Below are 24,267 nucleotides of genomic sequence, written 5' to 3' on the forward strand. Positions count from 1 at the left end.
GTTTTTTTTTTTAAAATAAAGGACTTACTTATATTTTTTTTAAATGGAGAGGAATCTAATATTATCTTTAAATTTAGTTAATTGAATGATTTCATCCTTTAAGTAAAAAAATTGTCAAAATTAAAAAAACTGGGATACAATTGAAACAAGAAAATAAGAAATATAGTAAAATTGATCCGTTTTCAAAATCATGCTATGATTGAAAAGGGGCTAAAAGGTCGGGGGTTTTAAGGCATTATGCCTAGTCAAATTAGTTGAATGGGTAATTAATCAAATTAAATATTTTTTGTTCGATTTCCAAGTATCCATTTATTAAACTAATCTGCTTCTATTACCACTTTTCTTAAGCGGGTTCAGACTTTTTCCAGCTGTTCGATGACCCCTTCGCATAGTTCTTCTGAATTTTGAATAGTATTCAAAATCTTTTATTTTAAATTATCTAATAAATCAGTTAATGAAAGTAGATTAAATTTACATTTATACTAATTTGCAATTCTATAAATGTATTTAAAAATTGTCAATGTCATTCACCATCCTTCAATTTTTTTATGATTATATCACCTTTCAAAAATTTGGTGATTTATAGTCAACGTAGTGGTCAAGGGACGACATGGCGAGACAAATTAGATGTCACGAGTAAATTGATCATAATTTGCATTGATATTATAGCATAATTTGATGTTTTGCATTTTCTTCAAACAAAGAGGTGCGGCTCTATATTAAATTTTGAGCTAAATAATTAATTTAGCAATATGATCAATTGCTTATGTCATTTGACTTGTCATACCATATGGTTTTCTCATCATTTTGTCATCTACAAATTGCTGAATTTTTAAATGGTGATATAATTGTAAAAAATTAAATTTTGTAAATGAAATTGACAACTTTAGAGGTCGTGATAGAATTAAAATTTAATGAAAAGGTGATAATTTGATTTTAATTAACCCTCGGTTGAATGGCTTATTATAAATAAAGTGCAATTTATCTGCACATTTTTTTTTCAGATTAAAATAGTTTAAATATAAATAAAAATATATATGAAAATGTATTAATAAATTATATTATTTTTTGATAATTCAATAAATAAAAATAATTCTAAATAAATAAAAATGATAGTTTGTTCTTTTCATGTAGTTTTTTTTGTTCTTTTATTTATTTAACTGTAACAAGTTGAACGACTAAAATTTATTTTATTTATATCAATTAAGTATTTTTTTATTAGAAGATATATGATTTATTTATTAAAATTAGACATTTTTTGCTTACATTTCATACCGCATGACTCTTATGATGTAAAATATTCTACATGAACTTTTGTGTCAAAAATTGAAACCGCAAGGTAGTAAAATGAACTTATCCCAATTAGCAATATATCCCATTAGTCTAAAAGAATACAAGATAAGAATAGTTGTCTGGGAGCTTTGGCCTGGTTGGCAAAACTCCTAAGACATCCTTCTGAGGTCCTGGGTTCGACCCAGGCCTCAGCAGCCAGTGGGCTGATTTAAAAGGAATTGTATATAATCACAATTAACTCCCGCTAACTTCCGCTAACAAGTAGAATAGGTCTATCTTAGGCAAAAAAAAAAAAGATAAGAATAGTTTGTTAATGATTTGCTTCTCAAATATCATAAGAAAAGTTGATTATTATATACTAATAATTGTTCAAATTTAATTAAGGCCTAATTACTTAAAAACCACCCACTTTATAATTTTTTTTCATTTATACCACGATCTAGGAAAATTTTCAATTGTACCCTATTTTCGATTTTTATGTTTCGTTTGTACCCCAAGAGTAATTTTTTTGATAATTTAATTAATTTAAAGATGAAAATATTAAAAACAAGATATATAAATGATTAACATTAACGTTTTATTAGAATATAGGTTAAAAATGAAGAACTAATTTAATTTTTTTTTTAAAAGAAAATAGGTCAATTCAACTCATTAGGGTAGAGATGAAACATAAAAATCAAAAATAGGGTACAATTGAAAATTTTCCTAGGTCATGGTATAAATGAAAAAAAGTTACAAGGTGGGTGGTTTTTACGTAATTAAGCCTTTAATTAATATTATTAAGACAATGTATATATATACAGTGACGAAGTTAGAACGTAATTTGAGATAGGGCACAATTAATTTAAAAAAATAAAATACTATGACATGAAAAATATACATTTAAAATACATTTTTATAAATTTAAGGTAAGGTATATATATAAAATGGCTTAATCATAAAAAAATAATCCCGATTTTTTAATTCCTTTTCAGTTTCACCCCCCTACGTTGCAATTTTGTCCAACTCACCCAAATTTACACTTTTAGTTTTCAATTCGACCCTAAAAACTTATTTGACCATTTTTCACTTGAAAAAAATGCCAATTAGATCCTTTAATTAAAAAATATTAATTATTTTGAACATATGTTATAGTCGGAAAAAGACAGAGTGGTCGAAAAAGTAGCGGTGATTTTTTTTGATATTATAATATTGAAATAAAATTTTATTATTATTTAAATTTATGGGGAAGAGGGTTTTTTGTTCTTTTTGCAACATTCAGTGTTTTTTTAAATATTATGCTAATAGTAAAGGATCAAATTGATATTTTTTAAGTGAACAATTTAATTTTTTAGGATGTAATTGGAAACTAATGATGGGAATTTAGGTGAATTAACAAAATTGTAACGTAGGGATGAAAAATATTACAAAGTGAAGGATTTTTTTAATGATTAAGCTTTATAAGATTAGTAAATTAATTAAAATATTTTAAAGGTATTTTTTTTTTGAAGAAGCTTGAGGTAGGGCCCAGGCACAGCCTGACCCTACCCTAGCTTCGTCTCTCTCTCTCTCTCTCTCTCTCTCTCTCTCTATATATATATATATATATATATATATATATATATATATATAATGTAACTGATCTTACATTAGTAATATGAAGTTACTTGATAAATGTTGTTGTCGAACAAATTGATTTTGAGAATGTTATTTTTATATTGAACAAATGCAATACATTTTTGATATGTAGTACTTAGCTTGGATATGAGAGTTTATAAGCTTAAAACTACAGAACAAATCAAACTTGCATAGCTGCTTACAGAACTCCATTGAATCTCCTCCATCTGCAATGCTTAGGGCAGATTAATAAGCAAATGTATCAGGATTGGTTCCGAAAGGTTTCGGTGCATAGTTTTTGATGGGATAAGCGAATCTATCTTCATCGGTGTTGAAAGACTCGACTCAACCTAGTAGTCTGGCAAGATTGTCGTTATCATTTCAATTTTTGGATTGAAATAAGTTAATACACAATTTATATGCAAGTCAAAGTTACAACGGTAACATTTGTAACTCATACACTCTCCAAACTTATTACAACTTGAACACAAATATTTGTAGTTAAACCAGAGCGGCATTATAACAAAATTTAGCGAGTGAGAATGAATTTCATGGTTAAGAACGGTTGGTAAGAATCTAGAATCTATATGCATTTGAAGTAAGCAATCATTGCAATTGTAAGAGAATTCTTCACAAAGTTTGCATTTTTGCTTGTTAGGGAAGTCATCATACTTGGGTGGATTGTCAGCCAAGAAAGTTGGGCAATTTCTCTTAAGATACCATATTTTTTGAGTAGGCAACTCCGCGCAAGATTTATGAAAAATGAAATCATCACACGAGACACATTTATAGGCCGGATCAGATTTAACGACTTGTTTGCAACCGTTGCAACTAGAACCCAACCCTGAATTAGTGTTTGGCTCCGCGATAAGGCTAAACTCATGTGCATGTGCTTGTGCTCGAATGCTTCCTATGAGGTTATTCTTAATGTTATTTTTTGGTTGTTCAATAAGAGCGTTACCTTGAAGAGATTGTAGCATTGCGGGGACAAATTCTTCTGCGATAAATGGCTTCGAGGGGTCTACGTTGAGCTTCGGGACATTTCCGATATCATAAAGGTGACCACCATTTTGTTCAGCGTCACAACCAATAATGAGCAAAGAAGCCTCCTCGGAAGCTGCCAACTGCGCTAAATCTTCAAAGTGGGAATATTGCGACAACTCGGTATTAACAACAATATTAAGCTTTAACTTGATTTGAGTTGAAGAGATTTGACGAACAATTTGAAATACTAAGTCTTTATTATAATATTTGGAAGAAGATAAATTTGAAATTGAATTTTGAAGGGATAGAATAATATCTCCTTCATCAGTAAGAGGATATTGAAGGAATGAAGCTATTTTATTGGCTATTTGGCTTTTTTTAGTGCTATAATTACCCTTAATCACTATGATAATTGGACAATCCAATTTCTCATCTTTTTTTGATGATCCCATTGTTTCTTTTGGTTCTATCTAGGATTAGTGGATGTCAATAAGATGTACTATCATTTTAATACTTATTAATAATATTCTTATACTCAACTTCAATTTTCCTTGAACTTGGATATAATGCAAAGGATAATGCTCTAAGGAAGTGAACAACAAGAAAAGTATATTTTCATTAAAAGAAAACCAAAATTAATGATAAGTATATGCTTAATACAAATTAGCATTAAATCCCATTAGTCTAGAAAAAACAAGATAAGAATAGTTTGTTAATGGTTTACTTCTCAAATATCATAAGAAAAGTTGATGTTTATCTACTACTAATTGTTTAAATTTAATTAATGATTAAGACAATGACTAGTTAATAAGTATATGTATAATTGTTTAGACATGACTACTTTATTTAGAGAAAAGTAGTGGGTGCCACTCACAAAGACAAAAAAAGGCAGTCATGTGCTTTATTTAGCTAAACATTTAAATATTGTCTTTTACGCGCTCAATCAGTGATTTGCAACTTATATTTTAAACGAGTAAAACAAGTTACATCAATCTATATTTGTTTATAAGAAACAAAATCCCACCTAAAAATATTCAGACAAAATAAAATATGTCTATCATATAAATTTAAATTTAGATTATATCTATGTAAACTAAATCAACATCTATTAATCATCTAACAATCAATGTCATTCTTTCAAATATTTAATACTTTCTTCCATATATTTTAATTCAACAAAACATATTTGACTGAGTTTTACAGTTTATAATAAAAATTAAAAGTTGGCCACTGAAGTCTAACTCAAGTGACTAAAGTTCAACAATACATTCCTGAGATCACTGTTTCAAGTGTCAGTAGGGTCAGTTGTTTCAGGCCAGTTTAAAAATTTTAATAATCTAACTACTTACTGCTAAATGCTAACATAATTAGATTCTATTTTTAATACAAAAAAGTTGACTAAACCACTTATTAAGAATTAGACCGGCCGAATCAACCGTCTGAATCGAAACTGGCCAGATGTTCATCGGAAAGACACAAAAGTCGAAATCATGTCAAACTAAATATTGGATCTGATGAACCAGATCATATCAGTGACTTTATCAGTTTCGGTTTTAAAATATTAGAGTAAACCTCAAAAATTTATATATTTATTTTTGTTGATATGTGATAGACACAAAAAGATAGAAATTTCTAACATACTTATGATGTTCACATCAGTAAAAATATATTAAAATTTACTTCACATTACAAATTTATCAGAAGTCAATTGAATGGTGGTCAATGTAGGCCTAACTTGAATAGATAAGACATTTCTAAGTGCATTAAGAAGGTGTGGGTTCGAATCATGCTTCCGTAACTAACAAATTAACAATTGAGACTTTAAATAGTCAGTTACCATTTTTGACAAAAAAAATTGAACGGTAGTGTTTAAAATTATTAAAATTAAAAAGTTAATGATGTAACTACAAAGCATATGCTAATTTTTCTTGTAATTAATTCATTAATAAATGCTAGTAATATATTCTTGAACTTAAAGCATTATTTAAAACCTAATAAATTTTTATAACCTTTTTTTAATTTACAATAATATAAATATAAAATAAATTCTAAAGTTGCAGGGCATAAATTAAAATATTAATATATAAGTTACTCTCCCTTTCTCATAAAAATAGAAAGAAAGTGTTTTGCATAAAAATAATAGTTAATTAGTTAATTGTTTTTTATAACTTTTCATTTTACTTTAATTTGACAATAAACATTGCAAGTATTGCAGTTCTTTGAATCAAACATTGAATGGAACCTCGTTTTATTTTGAATATCCAAAAAAGAAAGATATTTCATTATTTATTATATAAATACTAATTATATTTTAAGATTAAGAAAGATTTTTTTTTAAAAAATATTATTATCTTTTTTATTGAAATATTAAGTCATGTTTAATGATAATTAAAGGCAAAATGGGCATACTACTCATTACCTTAATCTGCCTGCCAATTATAACAATTTTTATAATCGTGTTATATTTATTATAGTCTTTTCAACCTTTGTCAAATATACCAGTCGTTTGAATTTGATATAGTGTGATGTTATGTGTTTTATGAAAAAATTAATCTTACGAGTCGTATGTAACATTGCGCTACATCAGCTTAAAATCGATTAAAAGTATATTTAATAGATAAAAAAGATGATAGTATATATGACACGATTTTAAAAATGTTCATTGATAAAATGGTCGTAGATATGAACATTTTATCATAATTAACATTATAAACTATAAGTAGTTGAGATAATGAAGAATATTATTAGCGTCTCAATTTAATTTTTCAAATTAAAAGTTTATATTTATTTTATACACTCAAGATAATATAATTATCTATTTTGATAATTGAAAACACGGCATGCCTGTGGGATTGACTACTGACTTTTACTTTTCAATTCTTCTATTTAGAAATGTCCTGTCTTTTAAAAAATAAAATTGAGAGGTAAAAATCAAAATACTTGAACATGATTCGAATTTTATTTTTTAAAGCTATACTGTATAGCTAATGACTTTTATTTATTTTTTCCAATTTTCTGTTTTACTATTAAAGGTTCTTGCGCATTTTTCCTTATTTATTTCTAGCAAATCATCTAATAGAAGAAAGATCCTTAATCCATATGATTGAAAATTTATCATAAGAATTAGTGTTTAGTTAATTAAATTAGTCAAAGTATTTTACCAATATAACATACAATACATTCTTTGACTTATGAAGATGGAGATGAATTAGTCAAACTAAGCTACCTTTAAAAGATGTGTCTATCTTTCTCATGTCCCTTAGACAAACTTATTGAACAATTTAATTACTTAATATCCGAAAGGAATAGCAAATAGTTGGGTTGGATAAAAAACCCCGATCAAACCGATTAATCAAACCGAATCAAAAAACCGACACGAAATTATGGTCAATGTCCAAGAGTTTAGGTTTAAATTATAATTAATGTTTCTTATGGTTTATAGTTTAGCTTTAGAATATTAAAAACCGCTAACCGATTAAGCAGTTATAAACAATATTAAAATAAAATATATTTTTAATCTACACATATAAAAACCTTAAGCGTAAAATATATAAAAAGGTATTCTATTTAAAAATATATTAATATTTTAGGAGAATATATAGATATATATATTACTCCCTCCGTTCCGTTTAAGAAGTCCCATATTATATTTTGGGATGTCCCATTTAAAAAATCTCATTACTATTTTTGAAATGTTTTTCCATTGAATACCCTATTTTACCCTTATTTTAATTATCTTAAAAGAGTTCTATGGAAAATTTCACTATCATTAATAGGGGCAAAACATGAAAAGACATGAAAAGACAAAGATAATTGATGTTTTCTTAATCTGTGTGTAAAGTTAAATGGGACTTCTAAAATAGGATGGAGGGAGTATTTAAAAAAAATTATTTTCCTTGATAAAATACTTATAGAACTAGAAATATATAAATTTATAAATAGTGGATATTTATAAAAAAAATATTATATATTTTTATTAATTTATCAAAAATGGAATAAAAGTATAATTTCGGAACTATACTAAAAAAATTGATTCTACAAGTACTCCATGCTCACCAAGTTAATAAACTAATAATGAAATCAATCTGTATGTACATATGGTTAATTAATTAGGCACATGTGAATTAGGATAATTTAACTCATTTAGTGCACAAGATAAACATGACTAGAATAATTAATTGTCTTGACCAAATAAGCGCACGTGTTATAAGTCCAAGTTCGTGGGTTACTTTATAGCTAGCAGACACGCTGAGTTCCTTTCTTCAGGTGAAGAACATTCTTGTCAATTATCTGACGTGGCCCATGTAGGTCCCACTAAGTCCATCTCTTGAATCCTTCAAATTTTCCCTCCAACCAAACACGCACAAACCACTCACTCTCACATCACAACAGATCAAATTAGGTCAAAAATCTCAGCTAAGTATCACTTACCAACTATAAACTCAATTTTTTCATGCTAATTACGACCAATAATTATTTATGTAACTATAAAAATGTTGTACGCTATATAATTTTTCATAGAATTCATCTGAATTTACTAAACAAAATAAAAATCGAGTTACCAACAATCGTAACCGAACTGTAAAGAAAATATAGTTGAATAGCAGCCAAAAATGAATACCAGTACACATTCTATTAAGGAACTGAACTGGTATATTTATTAACAATCCTATAGTATAATATTACTGATTCTTTCTAGAAAAACAATGAAAGAATCTTGAAAATTTACAATATTATATACTACAAAATTTAATATCTCAAACTAATTAAGTTCCGACAGTAGCAGTAGTAGTAGCAGTACCAGCTGAATCTGAAGAATCGCCATTGTTAAAATCCATCATCATCATCCATTGCTGTATCTCATCTTCTCCGATTGCTTCAATTCCCATGAACTCATCTTTTTCTTGATCAACCACTTCAAATTCTTTACTTTTTTTCATTTCTTGCTGTACAGGTTCTTGATTATGATGATGATCTTGCCAAATATTTTCTAAATTCGTAGAATTATCTGGAAATGGGAAGTTAAGCTTAGCTCTCGGCCCTCGGAACTCAATGGCGGCTTTATCATAAGCTCTTGCAGCGTCCTCGGCGGTGCTAAAAGTTCCCAGCCACACTCTGGTGGCTCGCCGGGGGTCTCTTATCTCCGCCGCCCATTTTCCCCACGGCCTTTGCCTTACGCCTCTGTAGTTTTTCTTCACTCGTTTTCTTGTCACTTTCTTGGTACTATTATTACCGTTACTATTACTACCAGTAGTAGCAGTAGTAGAGTTGTTTTCTTGATTTGGCGGGAAAAAGTTGCAGCCCAAACACCCTTTAATATTACAAACACTACACGTGTCAAGATCAGAAGGCGGCAGTATTGGGCTGAAGACTGCCGTGGGAGGAGGAGAGTGAAGATGAAGCAATTCTTGAGAAAAATCTGATGACATGGCAGTTGCAGTAGAGCCGAAGATGACGTTTTTAAGCGCGGCGACCATTATCGAATACTCTTGCTCTTGGGTAAGGCGCGATGGAGGTAGTGGAGAATTATAAGCTGTCTCGGTCGGCGTGATCGGAGGCGGAGCTGTATTTCCGGTGAATCTTTGGCGCTTAAGTGATCGTTGTTGCATTTTGGTGGTGGTGGAAGAGGAGATAGAGAGAGAGAGAGATTTGGTGGGGGGTGACTGATGAGAGAGTAAAGCGAGTGGGAAGTATTTATATGGAGAAGGAAACTGAGGTGAAGTGGAGTGCCAGCTGGCGACACAAAATGGACACGGGTTTGAAGGGTTATATAGAGACACGTGAGATTTAGGTCCAGAAAATAATTGAGAAAAGGTTTGAAGTGAAGTCATTAAATGAGAGTGATGCTGATTGGAGTAGGGACAAAGTTGGATGTGGATATCTTTATATTGTGATGTGGAGCATTACGTCATCATGAAAAGTACACGCTGCATTTTTGGGGCGTTGCCAATTTTGGATACTACAAAGCGACTCTAAAAAAATTACTTAATTACAAAAAAAAATACTCCCTCCGTCCCATTTTAGAAGTCCCATTTAATTTTACACACAGATTAAGAAAACATTAACTATTCTTGTCTTTTCATGTTTTTTCATGTTTTGCCCCTATTAATGATAGTGGAATTTTCCATATAACTCTTTTAAGATAACTAAAATAAGGGTAAAATAGGGTATTCAATGGAAAAATATTCTAAAAATAGTAATGTGACTTTTTAAATGGGACATCCCAAAATAGAATATGGGACTTTTTAAACGGAACGGAGGGAGTACATATCAATTTTATCTAAAAGTTAAAAAATTTATACATTTTAAGCTAATAATTATCGCTAGCACTCCAACTTAGATTCCTTTATCACAAAACCTCCCCTTTTGGCCCGTTAAACTCACTTAAATTTTACTTAATGAACAAATAAATCCCTTTTACCTCAACATGACCAAATTATTTTTAAAATCTATAAAAAAATATAAATAAATCAGATTAACCCAATCTAATTAAAATTTTGTGTCACTCATTCAACCAAATCAACGATAACTCATTCATTCAACCAACAAACTAGACCAATCCAATCTAACCTATCCTAAAATCACTTATCCAACCAAATTAAATATAACCTCTTCATTCAATCAAATCAAACCAAAATCACCAGTCCACCCAATTAAATAATACCATTCAATCGGAAAATGCCATCCGCCACAGCCAACAATTTCGGGCCATCGCCACCCATCCGCCACCGAAAAAAATCCGATTGAAATTAAAATAATTGTTTATTTTTTTAAAACTAAAATATATTTTAATCCAGTGAATGGACGCACCATGTGGTGGGTCTGTCATTGAACAGACCCACTGTCATGGTGGGTCTGTCATTAAAGAACAAATCCACCATGACGGCTCCTCGCGTTTGTCATAATTTACAGTTTTGGTATCTTTTGTTTGAAAATCAAACAATTTAGTATATTAGTTTGATTTTTTAAACTATAAGACCCTTCTGTTAGTTCCATTAATAATTTGAAATTTATTTTCAAACGGTTTGATACTTTAGTTTCAATCATATAAACGCTTTGGTACTTCAGTTTTAATTATGTAAAAAATTTAGTACCTCATTTTCAAATGATTTGGTATCTCACATTTCATTCCGTTAACGATTTAGTACCTATATTTAACAGAAGGACCTTATAGTTTATAAAATCAAAATTAAGATATCAAATCGTTTGATTTTTAAATAAGGGGTATCAATATGTGAATTATGAAAAACGTGAAGAGTTTTAGAGTAATTTGCTCTTAAACTTATTACTCCCTCCATTATTTTTTAGTTGTCACTTTAGACTTATACATTTATCCATTAATAGTTGTCACTTTAGGATTTTCATGTGACTTTTATATTAAATTTTCAAATTTAAGCTTTTTATTAATTCACTTCATTAAATATTAGTTCAATTTATAAAGTTAAATCATCTAAAAATATAATTAAGAATTTTATTTTTAAAATTAATTTTTTTAATAATGGTTATAAAGTAGTCTTTATGCTTATAATTTAAGAGAAAAGAACTATTTTTGTTAATCCTAGTAATTTATTTAAAAATGATAATTAAAAAAAATGAAAGGAGTACTACAAATAATTATCATTGTATTTGAATATTAAGTCATATTATTTTGACCAAACTTTTATTAATCATAAAAATTGGCTATTGATTAAATATGGATTTGACCATTACTATTTTTTTCTTTATTTGGATTAAAAAAATAGACTTTGTTGAAATGTTAATTAGACCAAAAATTCCATCTCGCTTTGCTGAGCTGGCATTAAAAAGTTGAGTGAACCAAAATGGGACCATTGTCTATATCTTCTAGAACAACTGAGAGAAGACAAATAACTAGGGGTGAGCATCGGTCGGTTCGGTTCGGTTCGGTTCGGAAAACACTCAAACCGACCATACCGAAGTTCTATTATTTGGTAACCGAACCGTTATAATTTTAACCAAAAACCGAAAAAAAAATTAACCGAAAATTTTGGTCGGTTCGGTTCGGTATCGGTTTTATAAATCGGTTTGGGCCCTTTTAAAAATCCATCAATTTTATGGGCTAAACAATTAAGGTCTTAACAAAATAGATTTTTCAAAGGCATTTTTTCATCAAAACAGAAAGCAACATATATTAATTAATTTAATACATAAAAGTATAATTTACAACAGAATAAAAATGCAATAAGTTTGAAATGAAATTTAATACAGATTACAAGTAAATAAAATAACAAACTCTCATTACAGAATTTGAGAGGCAAATTACATCCAATTCCAAGTATCCAACAACTTAACTAATTAAGTAGCAAAAATTAAAGAACTACAAATTAAGTCTACTATATTACAGTAATTGAAAAATCAAACTAAATGTAAAGTAAAAGTTAAGAAAATTAGGTGTTAATTAATAGATCAAAAGTCAGTCTGAGTCTCAGAATTGGGGCCAGAAACCATAGAATCAAGGGGCTTCCATACATATGCCATGAAGATAAAACAAAAGATGAACACAAATTAGTAACTAAAAAATAGCAAGAGCATAAAACCTAAAAATAAATCTACAAATCAAAAACCCTAATTACCTGTGCTTGTAAAATTAAAGCCAAACATGAAAGGGGTTCCAGAAATCCCTAGTTCATAATATGGATGAAAGAAAAAAATCATCAGTTACACATGTAACGAAGAAATCGAAAGCAACAGGGTTAAAAAGTAGGAACAAGGACAAAGTGAATAAGGGTATTACCTGATAATCACATGAACAAGCATAAATCCCACGTTTTGAACATGAAAATGAAAAAAAGATTATCAATCAAACAGAAATCAAAAAATTAAGACATAAAAATTGAAATTAAACCTCTAATACAGCGGATAATCGAAGATATACTCACATAATCTTCACCAAGTAGTGTATTGTGTAAGATTTAAGAGTCAATCAATAATAAAACTGAGAGAAAATACGATTTTAGGATTAGGGTTTATAGGAGAGCGAGAGTCTGAGGGAAAAAAAGAGAGGCTGGCTGCGCTAGAAAGGAGAGGAAAATGATTAGGGTTAGGTCAAAAATTAAAGAGTGTTTAAATATGGAATGCTGGACGTCGCCGTTTAGAGGAGAATAGGGTAATTAAAACGACGTAGTTTAGGGGATTTCGGTTTGTTCGGTTATTCGGTCGGTTCGGTTTTAAAATCTCTAAAACCAAATCATTAACCGAAATCCAAACTACCCTTATTTACAAACCAAACCAATCCAAAATCACCAAACAACCGAAAACCACACTAAATTTCGGTTCGGTTCGGTCCGGTTTTTCGGTTTGGTTCAGTTTCTGCTCACCCCTACAAATAACCCAACAGAACACAGTTGTTTTGAAACCTTACACGTGTGAACCCCTCTTACTGTAGCCATTCGATGTAACGCGAAGAATTTGACCCGATTAGATTTTGACCCGCTTATCGTTCGGTTTGTGTACTTCATTGAATTTGAAAAAGAAGTTTGGCCATCTTTTTGGTGTTAAGAAATTGAAAATAAAGTTAATTCCATTCCGTCCACGCTCCATCTAATATGCAGCTATTTTATTTGTTTTAAATTTAAAATTTAGAAAATGAAACTTATAAGTATATCCAATTAATAAAGTGCATTTACTTCTAATTAAAATATCATTAATTAATGTGATATTTATTGATTGGATACAACATTTAATAATGTCATGTGTCATGTATTTAATGGATAGTTCATAGTCTTACGTGGCGAACTAGGTTCACACAAGTATTTCTCGTGTTTTATATTACTTTTTTGGATAATAACAATGTTTAATTAAAGTTAAATATATTTATAAATAAAAATATCAAATAAACTGAAATTCAAAAAAAGAAATTGTATGGATTATATAGTGAGAGAAATATAAAATTTTATAGTTTAAAAAACATTTGAGAATAGGAATGGTGAAATATAGAAGTGGTAAGTTAAGAGTATAGAATATGAGGTTATAATTAATACAAGTATGTTGATTAGAATGATGAGGAGAGTTGATTAGTGAATGAAAGTGGAAGCAGCTAATAGTACTGGTTTTAATGATTTCACACTTACTTTTTGCTCATCATTCCCGTATAGTATACACAGTGATGTGTTCTAAGCTGTCTCTTTCATTATGTCATCATATGGTAGCTTCCTACTGGCGGGGTCAGCATTTACTACTCTTTCAAGTTTTAAGGACTAAATATTAATTCCTATTTTTGAGGAAGTTTAATTCATGGCTTCAGATTCTTTCAAAAAGGACTCATTTGGCTAATTGATCATTTGACTTTCAATGTTGATGATCTTGGGATTCAGCTAAATTTTTTCTATAACAAGATGTTGAATCAGGGTATCATCATCTTTCTTCTCATCACTCACCTATTTCAAATTCTCCTTCTTCACAATACCACTTTTTGTAATTTCTAGACACTCAACTTATGGTTCCATATTAGAGCTCAATTGCAGCAAATGGATCCATCTAACAATACTATTCACTTTTTTTGTTTTATTTTATGCCAACTTTGGAGATCACATATAATCTTTCACAATCTCATAACTCATCCTATTACTCAAGGGTATTATGCTTGCCAGAAATTTACTTCAACTCAAATATGTGTTAATCCTATGATGTGGGCTTAATCTGATGGTTGCTATCATGTGATTTTCGAGGGAGATGCCATCCAAATTTCCTAAACTCTGAAACTTAAAGAATTATGCACTTCTTTTTCTTTGTTTCCAGAATCACAATTTATGTATATCCCTTGGCGTTGTAATACTGGTGCTCACAATTTAACACTACTTTGCAAGCATTCTTATCTTCACTTGTACTTGCAGGCTGAGGGAATAGGTGTTTAGGTTGTAATTCAGTTTTCAATATTTTAATATCATAACCTTTTGATAAAAACAAAGAGAAACAAAATTAAAGTCTAAAATATTTATAGATAAAATTTATCAATTAAAATGAAACTCGGAAAAAAAAATTGTATCAATTAAATTATGACACAAGTATAAGATTTCATAGTTTGAAAAGCATTTCAAAATACAAATGCTGTAATAAAGATCTTGTGAGTCTTCATACTACATTTTACAATCATGAGGTTACAACTATGTTCACTGGAATCATCAGGTCAGTTGATTAGTCAAAAGAAAAAGCAAGCAGCCAGTTGATTCTTCAAATGAGTCATTCATCTGCCAAAAAAAAGTACTACTGGTTTCAGTGACAATGAATAATGAGCATAGAATCATGAAAACTTATTTCTTTGATCCTTTCCGAGAAGCAGTACAGCCACCTTGGAACCTACGCGGGTGAACTAGAAGTGTGCAAAAACGGAACTGAATCGAAAAACTAAACTAAACCGAGGGATGCACAGCCCTATTGAACTCAAATAGTTCAGATTTCACATAAGCCAAACAGAAAACCCCAATAACACTCTGAAAAACAGGAAGCAGGGCTCAGAATGATTATTTATAACACCAAAATATAACTCTTCCCTAACAAATAAGTAAAGAAAACAAAGTTAAAAGAAGATAAAAGAAGATAAAGTGTCAGGCTACCTACTTTGCACGGAAACAAAAGATTGAAGCAAAAAATGATGAAACAGGAAACGACGAAACCACTAGGTTATCAATATAAACTTTTGGAACTTCATAAGGCTGTCTCGATAGCAGAAAGCCAGAAACAGAAATGCTGTTCGAAAGTAGTATTCGAAAAATTTCAGTGCAACATACAAGCTTGGTAGCTACGTACTTAAAAAAACACAGCAGCCATATAACCAGAGAATGATAATTGATTCATTTATTACTTACTCAAGGTACATGCAATTTAAATTAAGAGTTACAACACAAAACAGAATGACTACTGCAATAGCACAGACACTTCATTCAATCAACATTTCCCATTTCAGAAACATGTCGTAAACTTGTTTCCGACATGAAACTTCATTTTAAACATAGAAAACCTTAAAACAACACTAGCCCCATTTCCCATATCCGTGTCCGTGCTACACATCATTTCACCCGGTAATCATAGTTCCGATCCCTTGTTCAGACATAATCTCATGAAGCAAAGAATGTTCAACTCTACCATCAATAATACTAGCAGTTTTCACACCTTGAGCAAGCGAACGAACACAGCAATTAACCTTCGGAATCATCCCACCCCCAACTTTCTTCTCATCAATCATTTTCTTAATACCCTTAATATCAATCTCCTTAACCAAACTATTAGGATCATCTCTATCCTCCAAAATGCCAGCAACATCAGTCAAAAGAATCAATTTCTCCGCACCTAAAGCAGCAGCTATCTCACCAGCAACAGTGTCAGCATTAATATTATAAGACTGACCAAATTCATCAGCAGCCACAGAAGCAATCACAGGAATAAGACCATTTTTCACAAGTGGTTCAAGCAAAGTAGTATCAACACGAGCAACTTCACCAACAAATCCTAAGTTAACAAAATTCGGACTAGGTCTAGCCATAAGTAAACGGCCGTCCATACCTGAAAGCCCCACAGCAGTGGCGCCGGCTTTATTAATTAACGAAACTAAATCTTTATTAACCTTACCAACTAACACCATTGAAACAATCTCCATTGTTTTAGCATCAGTAACACGAAGACCCTCATGAAAAAGCGGTTCGATGTTGAGAAGTCTGAGCCAATTGTTGATCTCTGGGCCGCCGCCGTGGACGAGAATTGGGCGGAGGCCGACGCAGGAAAGTAAGACGAGGTCACTTACTACGGAGGCTTTGAGTTCGGGGACTTTCATGGCGGCGCCGCCGTATTTGACAACAATTGTTTTGCCTCTGAATTTTTGAATGTAGGGTAAGGATTCGGATAAAATGTCGACCCGGGAACGATCGATTGAATTTGATTGAGAAGCGGAGGTGGGTGTTTTCTGGGTGGTGGCTGCTTCGGCTTTGATGGTTAAAGATGGAGGCTTTTGTGGTGAAATGAAAGAAAGATTTGAGGGTTTAAGGTTTTTAAGATTTGGGGATAGGAAAGATTGTGAATGAGATGACGGTACAGGCTTGGTCACTGCCGTCGCCGCCGCTGCCGCCGCCGCCATGGGTGGTTTTCTGTTGCTACTATTAACACAACTCTATGTTTGTTTATTAAGAGGTGTATTGACCTGAAGAGAGTATGCTACAAAGTACAAACTTCTAAATTTTACATGAGACGGAAAAGAACTAGTGATGACGATTGACGTGGGCATATCCTTTGTGATTGTGAGACTTAACCTACAAATTAATTAATTAATAAACTAATTTCTTGACAAATTTATTTATATATATTTTGAACACATTAGTACATTAACACTGTTATTTATTATAATCGTTTTGCTAGTTAGGATTGGTAAATTACTTAAATAAACTTAAAATAATTCTTTTATTATTTCTTCCTTCTTTTGTTCCATGAATTTGTTCACAGAACTTTATAGTATAAAATAAAAGAAATACCGTGAATATCCTTCTTAGTATAATTTATAAGTATATATTAACTAATTCTATAACTTAAATGGTATAAGTGCTGTACAACATTATGCCAAAATCGTAGATTCTATTCTTCCTATAAGCGCTCTTATAATTTTTTTAGATTAATACGTTGCTTAAAGTTTAATCAGCAAAAATACATATATAAAAAATGAAAGGGAGGGATATTTAAGTATAAAAATGTTGACAATTAAATAAGCAAATTGTTTTGAGAAGTATTAACTCCATTCATTTGTAGAATAGAATTATTTTAGAACACACATTTAGATTAAAGATTTTTTCACTTGAAAAGTAATTTTTCATCAATAATAGTAGTAATTAAAAGAAAAGCAGAAAGGGTGACTTTTGTAGAATAGTGACTATAACCTTTTCTTCTCCTTTTAATTTTTTTTTTTTTGAGAGGCTTCTCCTTTTAATTTGTAAGTTATGCTTTGCATTACGATTAATAATGTAATGTAAGAAATGGAACTAGACATAAAGACTTAACCAAATAGTACACCAGAAAATTATCAAAAGAAAAAACAGTACACCAGAAAAAAATGGCCAGAGGAAAGCTTTTTTTCCTTTTTACTTTCCATTTCCCCAATATATGGACTGATATCGAAACAAGGGTTTATCCAAGAGTGAACCATTATACAAAATTGCCTATTATTTATACACCAAATGTTATATCAAAACTAGATGCATATTGGTTACTACCTCCTTTCTCATCTACACCATGAACCAAAAAATCAACTATTCAAATCAAAGCGAATATTCACCTCATTTGTTTTCACTTTTCACCAATCATATGAAGGGACAAACCTACAATTATGTCGAATTAATCCTGTCGAGAACCCATAAGAAAACCACCACGTTCAACAAAACCTAATCATCGTCTGAATCTGCATATACAAGAGAAGTAAAGATGTAAGTCAAGGTGATAGGGCAAACATAAAACAACTATATCATTAGCTATCCAAGACATTCCGCAGTTTAAGACATGCAAATCCGGAATGAAAGGCTTACCTTCTCTTATATCTTCTCCCACCCTCCCTCTATTTCTCATCTGCTTCATTATCATTGCGCAAATCAGATACCACCAGTAAACGTGGAACACGAGTAGCATCAGCAGCAGTGTATTGAAAACATAGTACAGAAATGTATGGTATGCTGTTGATAGATCCAAGAAGTTTACACCACCATAGCTGAAAATGCCAGCCAAAAGAACACATGAGTAAAAGGAGACACTAATCCTACAATTACTAGTAGTAGTAAAACCAATACCAGTTACAAGGTAGATACAAACCTTAGAGCCGCGATAACCCAGAAGGGATAGTATATCAGCCGTAGAATAAGCCATGATACAGCAAACAAACCAAAAAAAGTGCTAGCTCCAAGCTCCTTTCCAGAATATTTACATATTTTTGCAGCTTCTAGAAATACATCACTTGCATCATGCAGGGCAAGGACAACTGATCCCATCCGGAGAAAACTGGAAAGGACAAAATTTATTAGGTTCTCCCGTTGACTATGTCAAACTCAAATTACTCTTTCAGCTACTCCTAATATAAAGAATACCGAAGCAAAAATACAATACAAAGTTTCTCTAGATACTCAAGGATCTTAACTTCATAACATCAGGACCCTAAATTAAATTAAAAAAAGCCTATAATGAAACTTTGGCAAACATTAAACATCTATCTTCTGGGAAACTAAATTCTATTGCCATCTAACGGGAGGGAGTACTTTTCTCTTGCAAATAAGTTTCAGAGTCTTCAGGTCAAGCAGCAAAGAATCCATCTAACTCGAGGAATGTATAACATGCCAGTTGACTAAATCAACGTAAAAAGCAGAAAACATATCCAAAGTTTCGACCTTGGTTCATTTAATTCAAAATTAGTATATTTGCTGGAGAAGAATGACCTATATTAATCATTGGATTTGCCAATTACAGACGGAAGAATGAGTAAGTTTGCGGGAAGGTAATTCTCTGCGCATATTGATCATAGCATGCAAAAGGAATTATTCATATTGCTAAGGTTGTTTGCATCATGAATAAATAAATTCACCAGCTTTGAAGGTTAAACATATCGAAGTCACAGAGAGTGGGGAAGATAAAGGATTATCCTGATCAAATGGAGTTAAGCAGAAAATGAGTATATACTAGCACTAAACATCTATAAAGAATAGCTCTGGACATAAAAGAATATAGGAAATGGAAAGTAATAAAAAAACTGGATCCACATAGCTCGTACTAACTGTATCAGAAAGAAAAAAATAGTTTGCATTAGACAGTTTCCCAGATAATTCCGATGTATAGATATTGCTAATTTTTTGCATAACTTTCTTTTTAGCATTTGGTCTGGAGCCCTAGGAGCCATTATAATATTCAGTAAGTCGCCTAAACATTGTCGCATATATAGAAGACAATGTACCCATGACTCCCCACTCAAAGCAGATATGGTAGTAATGGATCATTACCTGGTCATGTATGAGAATCCAATCAGAAAAACAGTAATTACATGATGAGACATCATCACAGAAAAATCCTTTCTTCTAGTTTCCCACAAAAGGAGAGCAGCAATACTGTATGTGTAAAACCCGCATTGGCACATGTAGATAAGCTTTAGGGGAGTCCTGAAATCGGAGGCGGAAAAGTCGTTAAACTCCAATCTTCAGTAAATCCAGAATAAAACAAGGGCTTCGTATGTAAAATCAAGCATCAGCTATCATGGAATAACATACTTGAAAACTCGAAGCAAGAGAATAATTTCCTTGCTATAAATCATGCAAAAAGCTAAAATAATAAATGATAACCACTCACTTAAATTCTTGATTGGGCCAGCCAATGAAGTATTGTTTAGGATCACTGAACCAAGGTTCATTGTAGTTAATCTTGAGAACACAGAACTCAACAGCAGCATAGTATGTTAGCTTCCACATGGACTCTATGCATTTTACAATCTTTGCCCGTGTATTCGCATCTAAATTCAGAGGTCTACTTTTCTTGCAAAGTAACCAAATTGCCAGCCTCTATGATAATAACAATAATATCAAAATAAGTAACTATTACATGTAAATATGAAAAGGAAACAGAAAACAAGCCAATTTACTTCAATTCAGCAAGTATTTTCAAAAAACAAATTCCAATTAAAAAACCTAATAACTGAAAATGTGCATTTCCTTTGACATATTTGAAAACAAGCATTACTTCGGCTAATCCCCTGAAAAAACCCCCCACCTTTCAACCCCCCTTCGTTTGCACCCTCACCTTTCAAAATCTCCAATTTTACCCAAATTCTCACCTTTCATCTTCAATTGCACCCTAAAAGTATTAAATTAGCCCTTTTTCACTATAAAAAAATTCAAATCGATAATTTATATTTTAATTCATATTCTAAATAGTCCTCAATGTTTAAATTTCAACAATAAAACCATATTTCCTAAGATTTTAAAAGTTAATTTTTTTTATATAAAATATAAATCAATTAAAAATCTCATTAAATATGATTTTATTGTTGAAATTTAAATATTAAGGACTATTTAGAACATGAATTAAAATATAAAGTATCGATTTCAACTTTTTTTTAGTGACACAAGCCTAATTTAATACTTTTAGGGTGCAATTGAAAATGAAAGGTGATAATTTGGGTAAAATTAGGGATTTTGAAAGGTGAGGGTGCAAACGAAGGGGGGTTGAAAGGTGGGGGGTTTTTTAGGGGTTAAGCCCATTACTTCAAATCTTGAGGGTTTTCATGATTCTCTTTTGGTTTAACCCTTTTAACCAAGAGTTCTCTTGTTTCTAACTCCGAATCCAAACAAGCAAGAACATGTTTAAACCATCTTGCTTATAAATTATAATCAACAAAAGTGAGCAATCCTATCCACTAACAACCTAAAACTTGAAATTTCTGTGCATTTCCTATTAAATTTCAAGAGCAAGCATAACATTGAATCTTAAGCTATATGTTTCTTCTTTCTTGTTTTGGGAAAGAATAAGTCTCAGTGTTATGCTTAATCACTTGATTCTGTTAAGTTTTTTCACAAAGAAAAAGAAAAAAGACTCTAAATAAAATAAAAAACAAAAAGGAATTCGAACATTAAAAAAATAGACAAAAAAAGAGAGCATGATTTTGAATCTTGAAGGTCTTTTTGTTCCTTCTGATTCAGAATCCAGACAAGCAAGCAAGTTATATAAAACAAAAAACCTAACACATGAAGTTCTCTGCATTTCCTATTAGCACATTTCAAGAATTGTCATAACACCGAATCTTGAACTTTTCTTTAATGTTCTAATGGAAAATCCAAACAAGCAAGAACAGGGCAGGTTAAAACAATCACAAAAACTAACCAAACTCTATCAGAAGAGCATATACTTCAAATCTTGCTTTCATAATAATAATAAAAAAAAGCAGAAATTAATTAAAGAAATTAATAAATAAAGAACAGGAAAATAAAAGAATAGTTACACGAAAGGTGAATTTGTACATGAAAAATAAATATCAATTTACTTAAATTCAGCAAGTGTTTTCACAAGATAAAAAATTTCAATAACAACACCTAATAAATGAAAATGTGCATTTTCTTTGACATATTTGTAAATGAGCATAACTTCAGATCTTGAGAGTTTTCTTGTTTCTCTTCTGTTTTGCCCCTTTTTAACCAAGGGATTTCTTGTTTATAATTCGAAATCCAAACAAGCAAGAACGTGGTTTAAACTATCACAGCTATAATCAAGAAAACTAAGCAATCACATCAACTAACAGCCTAACATGTGACAATTCTGTTTGTTTTCTATTACATTCCGAGAGCAAGCATTACATTGAATCTTGAGCTATATATATATATTTTTTCTTGCTTTGATAAAGAACAAGTATCACTGTCATGCTTATTCACTTAATTCCGTCAAGTTTTTTTCACAAAGAAAAAGTAAAAGGATTCCAAATATAAAACCTAAAAAGGAATTCGTGCAATTCTTTAAATAAGTAAACAAAAAAAAAACATAATTATGAATCTTGAGGTTCTGTTCGTTCTAATTCAGAATCCAAACAGGTAAGAATTATCTATCACATGAAGTTCTCTGCATTTCTTAATTCAAGAGTAATCATAACACCGCATATTGAATCTTGAACTTTTCTTTAATGTTCTAATTGAAAATCCGAACAAGCAAGAATTAGACAGGTCATACAATAATAAAAACTAACCAAACACTATCAGAAGAGCATATACTTCGAATCTTGCATTCATAATAAAATAATAAAAGAAAAACGAGCATAAATAAATAAATAAATAAAGAACAGGAAACTAAAAGAAAACTTACACGAAAGACGAATTTGTCCAATAAGAATCTAGCGGCGACAAAACCAAAAGCAAAAGCAACAGCAACGAAGAAATAGGAAGGATTCGGTGACGAAGATGATTCCATTTTCTTGGAAAATGATTCAAAATCAATCAATCTGATTAAATTCGATTCTCATTATGGAAGAAAAGCAGCGCGAAATTGAAGAAATGACAAGAGATCTATCTATTCCAATCTAATCTAGTCTAATCTAATCACTAATCTAAACTGAAAACCTAAAATTAGTTGTAGGTAATTAAGCGAGGGAAAATGCGAAGAGAAAGAGCAAGAAAATACAGAGAGAATAATGGAGATCTTGAGAGTCAAAGAATTTTCTCGGGAAAAAGAAAAGATTAAGAAAAAGAAACCGTCAGTTTGTTTAAAGGGGGGAAAATAAGGGAAGAAAGGAGGGAAAGGAAAAGAAATGAGGAGGAGGTGCGATTTGCATGCACATTGTCGTTATTTGTGTTTTTCTTTACCTCACCTCACTATCATTATCATTCCTCCCACGTGGGATCCTTTTTTTAATTTTTTAATTTTTTTAACATTACATTATTTAATTATTGAGGAAAAAATACAAAACAATGTTGTGCTAATTACATTTTTATTAAAATTACTCCAATAGTAAAACTAAAATCAAATTGCCGGAAAAATATAGCGGATGTGATTTATCTGAAACCACTTTGATAGTAAAATCAGAACCAAGCTATTGGAAAATGAATAATCGAATGTTTAAAAACAAGTGTTTACAGTTTTAAAAATAATAAACATTCGACTAGTGAATATGAGTATATATTAATAACCTTCAAGCTATGGGCAGTTGGATAGATCGCGATTATGCAATCGAGGATTGGTCGAGATATTGTTCATTTATAAGTAATAATTAGGCAGACATTTTGGTTTGCCTATATGTCTATAGGTTTCAGTAAATGTTGATCGATAATACAATGTTAATTTTTTATTGAGAGAAACTTTTATTAATGAAAAATACTGTTGTATAAAATTAAAATATTTTTTAGTTATAAATTAACATAAAGGTTTTAAACTGATGATAAGATAACAAAACGAGAGTGCGTCAATGAAAATGTCTATCTCTAATCTCTATATATGTATGGAAGGGCGAATGTAGGTGGTGCATAGACATTGGAGATAATAGGCCTCTTTTTAGCGGTGTTTGTTAGATATGGATTTGAACTGATGTATCTGTCTGGGTTGGGCTTTTCCATTTTATTCATTTTCAGGAAATTACCAAATAATTGCTCCAAATACTCCTCTTTTTTCCTTACTCTATTGAAAGGGCCAACGGGATTCTTTCGTGAGTTTCAAATTTAAACAAAACACTAATTTAAATTTTAAAAATTATTATCAGGAGATATTTTTTATTAGTTTTATAAATTATATAAATACTTATTAAACTTATTCAATTTTGAAAAGTTGCTAATTAAAATTTAGAGGCTATATCTAAATCTGAATATCATGAACTCGTTATTTTTCCTTTTATCTCTTGAGTGTTGTTTATTCTTATTTTGACACCTCTAGTAATTTGAAGGGCTTTTTAAAAATCTG

At 30.7% G+C, this 24,267-nt stretch overlaps 4 protein-coding genes and 1 long non-coding RNA gene across 8 annotated transcripts; all 5 read right to left on the reverse strand.

Annotated features, from left to right (window-relative positions):
- Positions 1-2,960: 2,960 nt before the first annotated feature.
- Positions 2,961-4,335, reverse strand: LOC126661058 (uncharacterized). Of its 2 annotated transcripts, none has more exons than XM_050354814.2 (2): positions 3,851-4,335; positions 2,961-3,116 (listed from the first exon to the last, which is right to left on the reverse strand). In XM_050354814.2, the coding sequence occupies exons 1-2, from the start codon at positions 4,323-4,325 to the stop codon at positions 2,986-2,988; spliced, it is 606 nt and encodes a 201-aa protein (XP_050210771.1). In that variant the 5' UTR covers positions 4,326-4,335; the 3' UTR covers positions 2,961-2,985. The 2 variants fall into 2 exon arrangements, with proteins under 2 accessions (XP_050210771.1, XP_050210772.1); XM_050354815.2 differs by having other exon boundaries at positions 2,961-3,247.
- Positions 4,336-8,453: 4,118 nt separating this feature from the next.
- LOC126660879 (ethylene-responsive transcription factor ERF109-like) lies at positions 8,454-9,602 on the reverse strand. Its single transcript, XM_050354579.2, has one exon. It carries the CDS (start codon positions 9,480-9,482, stop codon positions 8,640-8,642), a length of 843 nt encoding a protein of 280 aa, XP_050210536.1. The 5' UTR covers positions 9,483-9,602; the 3' UTR covers positions 8,454-8,639.
- A 2,460-nt stretch (positions 9,603-12,062) lies between these two features.
- Positions 12,063-12,974, reverse strand: LOC126660910 (uncharacterized). 3 transcript variants are annotated; one of them, XR_008789705.1, is made up of 3 exons: positions 12,771-12,974; positions 12,465-12,625; positions 12,063-12,351 (listed from the first exon to the last, which is right to left on the reverse strand). It is a non-coding gene; the product is annotated as an uncharacterized LOC126660910 (long non-coding RNA). The 3 variants fall into 3 exon arrangements; XR_007635468.2 differs by having other exon boundaries at positions 12,465-12,512; positions 12,771-12,942; XR_007635467.1 differs by lacking the exon at positions 12,771-12,974 and adding an exon at positions 12,626-12,730 and having other exon boundaries at positions 12,465-12,512.
- Positions 12,975-15,658: 2,684 nt separating this feature from the next.
- On the reverse strand, positions 15,659-17,081 carry LOC126662267 (acetylglutamate kinase, chloroplastic). The gene has a single exon (XM_050356190.2). The coding sequence runs from the start codon at positions 16,955-16,957 to the stop codon at positions 15,902-15,904; it is 1,056 nt and encodes a 351-aa protein (XP_050212147.1). The 5' UTR covers positions 16,958-17,081; the 3' UTR covers positions 15,659-15,901.
- Positions 17,082-17,921: 840 nt separating this feature from the next.
- On the reverse strand, positions 17,922-23,156 carry LOC126662274 (ceramide synthase LOH2). Its single transcript, XM_050356199.2, has 6 exons — positions 22,684-23,156; positions 20,188-20,396; positions 19,845-20,000; positions 18,670-18,855; positions 18,390-18,568; positions 17,922-18,265 (listed from the first exon to the last, which is right to left on the reverse strand). Exons 1-6 carry the CDS (start codon positions 22,786-22,788, stop codon positions 18,249-18,251), a joined length of 852 nt encoding a protein of 283 aa, XP_050212156.1. The 5' UTR covers positions 22,789-23,156; the 3' UTR covers positions 17,922-18,248.
- Positions 23,157-24,267: the final 1,111 nt, after the last annotated feature.

Source organism: Mercurialis annua, linkage group LG8 (genome assembly GCF_937616625.2).
Source record: "Mercurialis annua linkage group LG8, ddMerAnnu1.2, whole genome shotgun sequence".
NCBI lineage: Eukaryota > Viridiplantae > Streptophyta > Magnoliopsida > Malpighiales > Euphorbiaceae > Mercurialis > Mercurialis annua.